General features: G+C 40.0%; 2 protein-coding genes across 4 annotated transcripts in view; one reads left to right on the top strand and one right to left on the bottom strand.

Annotated features, from left to right (window-relative positions):
* Positions 1–929, bottom strand: part of LOC106664658 (A-kinase anchor protein 10, mitochondrial) — a 10,046-nt gene extending 9,117 nt beyond the window's left edge. Inside the window, exon 1 of the mRNA XM_014390582.2 lies at positions 476–929. Coding sequence (XP_014246068.1) covers positions 476–608 — 133 coding nt within the window. The 5' untranslated portion in view covers positions 609–929. The remainder of the gene's footprint in view (positions 1–475) is intronic.
* Positions 930–1,872: 943 nt separating this feature from the next.
* Positions 1,873–3,481, top strand: part of LOC106664638 (ras-related protein Rab-31-like) — a 10,473-nt gene continuing 8,864 nt past the window's right edge. The window contains exon 1 of one of the 3 annotated variants that reach the window (XM_024226079.1): positions 1,873–1,892. In XM_024226079.1, coding sequence (XP_024081847.1) covers positions 1,882–1,892 — 11 coding nt within the window. In that variant the 5' untranslated portion in view covers positions 1,873–1,881. Of the gene's footprint in view, positions 1,893–2,637; positions 2,725–3,481 lie in introns of those variants that run through there. The other 2 variants (XM_024226080.1, XM_014390551.2) reach the window with 2 other exon arrangements.

Here is a 3,481-nt window from a genome sequence, read left to right as displayed (position 1 = left end):
TAAACAATGTTTGTAAATCCCAGGCCCTGAAGATGATCTCAATAAAGATCGAAACGTTGGCACGATAAAGAAAATGTTTTTCTGAAACCTACATCACACCAGACCGCATCTCACAATTTCTGAATAATTATCGATTAACGGTTAATAATCACCACACATTATTGGAATGGCTTGCAAAAAATATATATATTTCTCATTAATCATCAATTTATTATTTATAAGCAATATCACTCTACACAACACTCTTATCTCAAACTAGCAGTAGTATTATTGCATTTTTCGGTAAGAGTTTTGCAAGGCCAGAACATTAATTTTATCCTGTTTGAATACATGTAATTTCATTTTTTTATATTAATATTTCCTCGAAGATACTTGGCAGTATTTAGTAATTGATGAACCAATCAAAAGTGTATAATTTAAAACAATTCTGTACTTAAGATAGTACAGGATGAAAGTTGCTATCTTTGGGACTCACCGATGGAATCCTCTGATTTGAACTTGGCGAGGGGGCCGCTCCTCACCGAGAAGTCCGAGTCGAGGTCCGCCGTCTGGGGGCAGCCGTTCTTGATCTTCTTGGGCGAGCTGCCCTTCTTCCAGAACTGCAACATGCTTCCGGTTTCTTGGGGGACACGTCGACCTCCCGAGGCTTCATAGCTCTCAGGAGAGGTTCAGCATCACCGGGCCGACCTCAGAAACCACGGAATAACGTTGTGATCGAAATGACAAGCTACCCAGACGAAATTAACTCGCTCTCGGCATCCCCTTGACCTTGTTTATTTCCCTCAAGAAACGAGATGTTACCTCCGCCTCAGAAGTCAGAAGGTAACTGACCGGCAGAGCTCACTTGAACGTCAGTAGCCTCCTTCCCGCTTTTTCAAAGCAACTTTCAAACAAGCGATTTCAAGTTCTCCACTTTAAATTACTTTATAACAAGATTTTATTAAGTGACAACACATGGAGTGAAACAGAGTTAAAACCTCGTGATTTACTGTTCTATATCCAAAGTTTTGGATGTCTTTACAATAGATAAACATAAAGCAAAAGTTAGAACTGGTTCTTTTCTTTCTTTTGGATTCTGGCAGCTTAAAAAAGTTTTCTTGATGATAAAATACTGTAAATGGGGGACCGCGGTAGCCGAGTGGTTAGCATGACAGACTCTCACGCCGCGGTCGTGGGTTCGATTCCCACCCTTTTTTTCCCGATAACCTCCAATTTGGACAACATATATAGAAGAGTTCGTCATGGCTAATATGCAAAGATCATAAGGCCAAAAAAAAAAACAACCTGTAATGATGCTTCTCCTCGAATCGATGGTATCAATCGGATAATCGATGCACCTTTTAACAGCTTCTCAGTAAATGATTTAAGAAAAGTACAAAACAAACCCCAATAAAAACCTAACAGTGAAAAAAGAGCTAAATTCCAGACGCACTATAAAAAAAATTATCCTATCACTTTAATGGTATCTACACTATGCCTGTTCTTTCTGTGAGACCTTTTTTTTCCCATTGACTAACTCATTATATAATAGGTAGAAAGAGGCATACAGATTAAAGCTACCCACGTGGACGGTCGACCTAGTATATTTGTCTATCTATATTTATTTATCTTTATTCTATATCTATTATTATTATTTATTATCTTTATTATTGTCATATCTAATTATTATTATCTTATTATCTTTATTTATTTTATTTAATTTATCTTTATATATTTGATCTTGTATATATAGAGAAGGACAAACAATGTGTGCTCATATTTTGTCGAGTAGATTTGCTGATTTGAGAAAATCAAACAAATTACGTATATTATCATTGTTGTCGTCTAGCGTTTCTTGGATGCTTGTAGGCAAGGAGTGTAGACGTCTATGGGCTGAATATAATGAGCATGACGTAAGTATATGTTTGATTGTGGCGATTTGATTGCATATTCCGCAAATTGGAGGTGCCTCTCGCCCCATCAAATGATCCTTAGTGGCTCTACAGTGTCCAATCCTCAACCGTGCAAGAACCACTTCTTCCCTTCTACTATTTCTGAATGAAGTAGGCCATGCATCTACAGAGTTCTTTATTTCCCGTAGTTTGTTTTCAGATATGTTAGTCCAGGCCTGTTCCCATTGACCCTTAATTTTTGACTTGTAAACTACAGTCATATCACCCTTTGGAACGTTCCTGATTTGAAGGCCTGTAATGGCTGCTTCTTTTGCAGCTTCATCTGCCAAATGGTTTCCTTTAATATTTACATGTCCAGGAACCCAGAGGAAGTAAATACTCTTTCCCTGCAGTTGGAGGCTCTCCAGTGACGCCAGCACCTCCTGCACACCAGGATCATCTGAATAGGAGTGTTCCAAGGCATGTAAGGCCGATTCTGAATCAGAGAAAATCACATAGCTACTATTGTTATCAGAACATATAAAATTTAGAGGTTTCCGTATTGCTAGTAGCTCAGCGCTATAGTTGCTACAGAAATGATGTAGAGAGAAAAGAAATTTGTTAGGGCCACATATAGACGCAGCTCCCACGCCCTGGAGCTCCTTGATCCGTCCGTATAGATAAATGTCGCTTGTGGGAGTGCGTTTTTTATTTTCAAAAACTCCTGCTGGTATACATGAAAAGGTGTACGGGCTTTGCGAAATTTTGCGAAAAAAAAAAAGTGAATACAAAATTTTCGGTTTAGGAAATGTCCAAGGAGGGATGGGAGCCACTGATTCTTTTTGTACTGGAGGTATGGGTATTTGTAATTTGTGCAATAATGTGTATATACGGAACGGGAAGGTTTTTCGTATAGAATCACGGGATGAGTTGTCAAATATCAAACTACCCCCTGGAAATAGACGATTTAGTGGATGTGACTTAGAGGAAGTGATTTTAGCAAAAAAACTTCAAATCAAGAAAGTCTGAAACTTAAAGGCATTTCTCTTGCATCTGCATGAAGGCTGAACGAGGGACTGCTCCGGAAAGCGCCTGTGATCAGCCTAGTTATATATTACACAGGGCGGGCGACCAGGACCCGAGGGGTTAAAAGCCTGAGTAGGCCCGTACCCCATCCCTAAAAGGTCCGGGACCTGGTCGGCTCACGAGTCCTGCATAAACCTTTTGGACCTATTCACAAACCCCAGGATTGTGGACCATTTTATCCTGGGGAGTGTTTTGGTTATGTCCTCTCCTTCGAAAGTATTAAATCTTTCCCTAGCATACCTATCGCATTCTGCGAGGTAGTGTCGGGCCGTTTCTTCTTTTGTTTCGCAGAAGCGGCAGAAGGGGTCTGGTAGAGTACCCATTATGAAGAGGTGTCTTCTCAAGGGGCAATGGCCCGTTAGGATACCTATCAGCCTCCTTATTCCCCTCCTAGAGTTAGAGAATAGCCATTTCGATTCTTTAGGTTTGATTTCCTTCAGAAACTCCTTCGATTGTCTGCATCCTGGGGACATATTCCATTCCTTTAGGAATTGTTTCATGCCCCAGCTACCTATACTCTCTTT

This window comes from Cimex lectularius, unplaced genomic scaffold, assembly GCF_000648675.2.
Source record: "Cimex lectularius strain Harlan isolate CLEC.00 unplaced genomic scaffold, Clec_2.1 scaffold112, whole genome shotgun sequence".
Classification (NCBI taxonomy): Eukaryota; Metazoa; Arthropoda; class Insecta; order Hemiptera; family Cimicidae; genus Cimex; species Cimex lectularius.
This window is presented reverse-complemented; position numbering and strand designations above follow the sequence as displayed.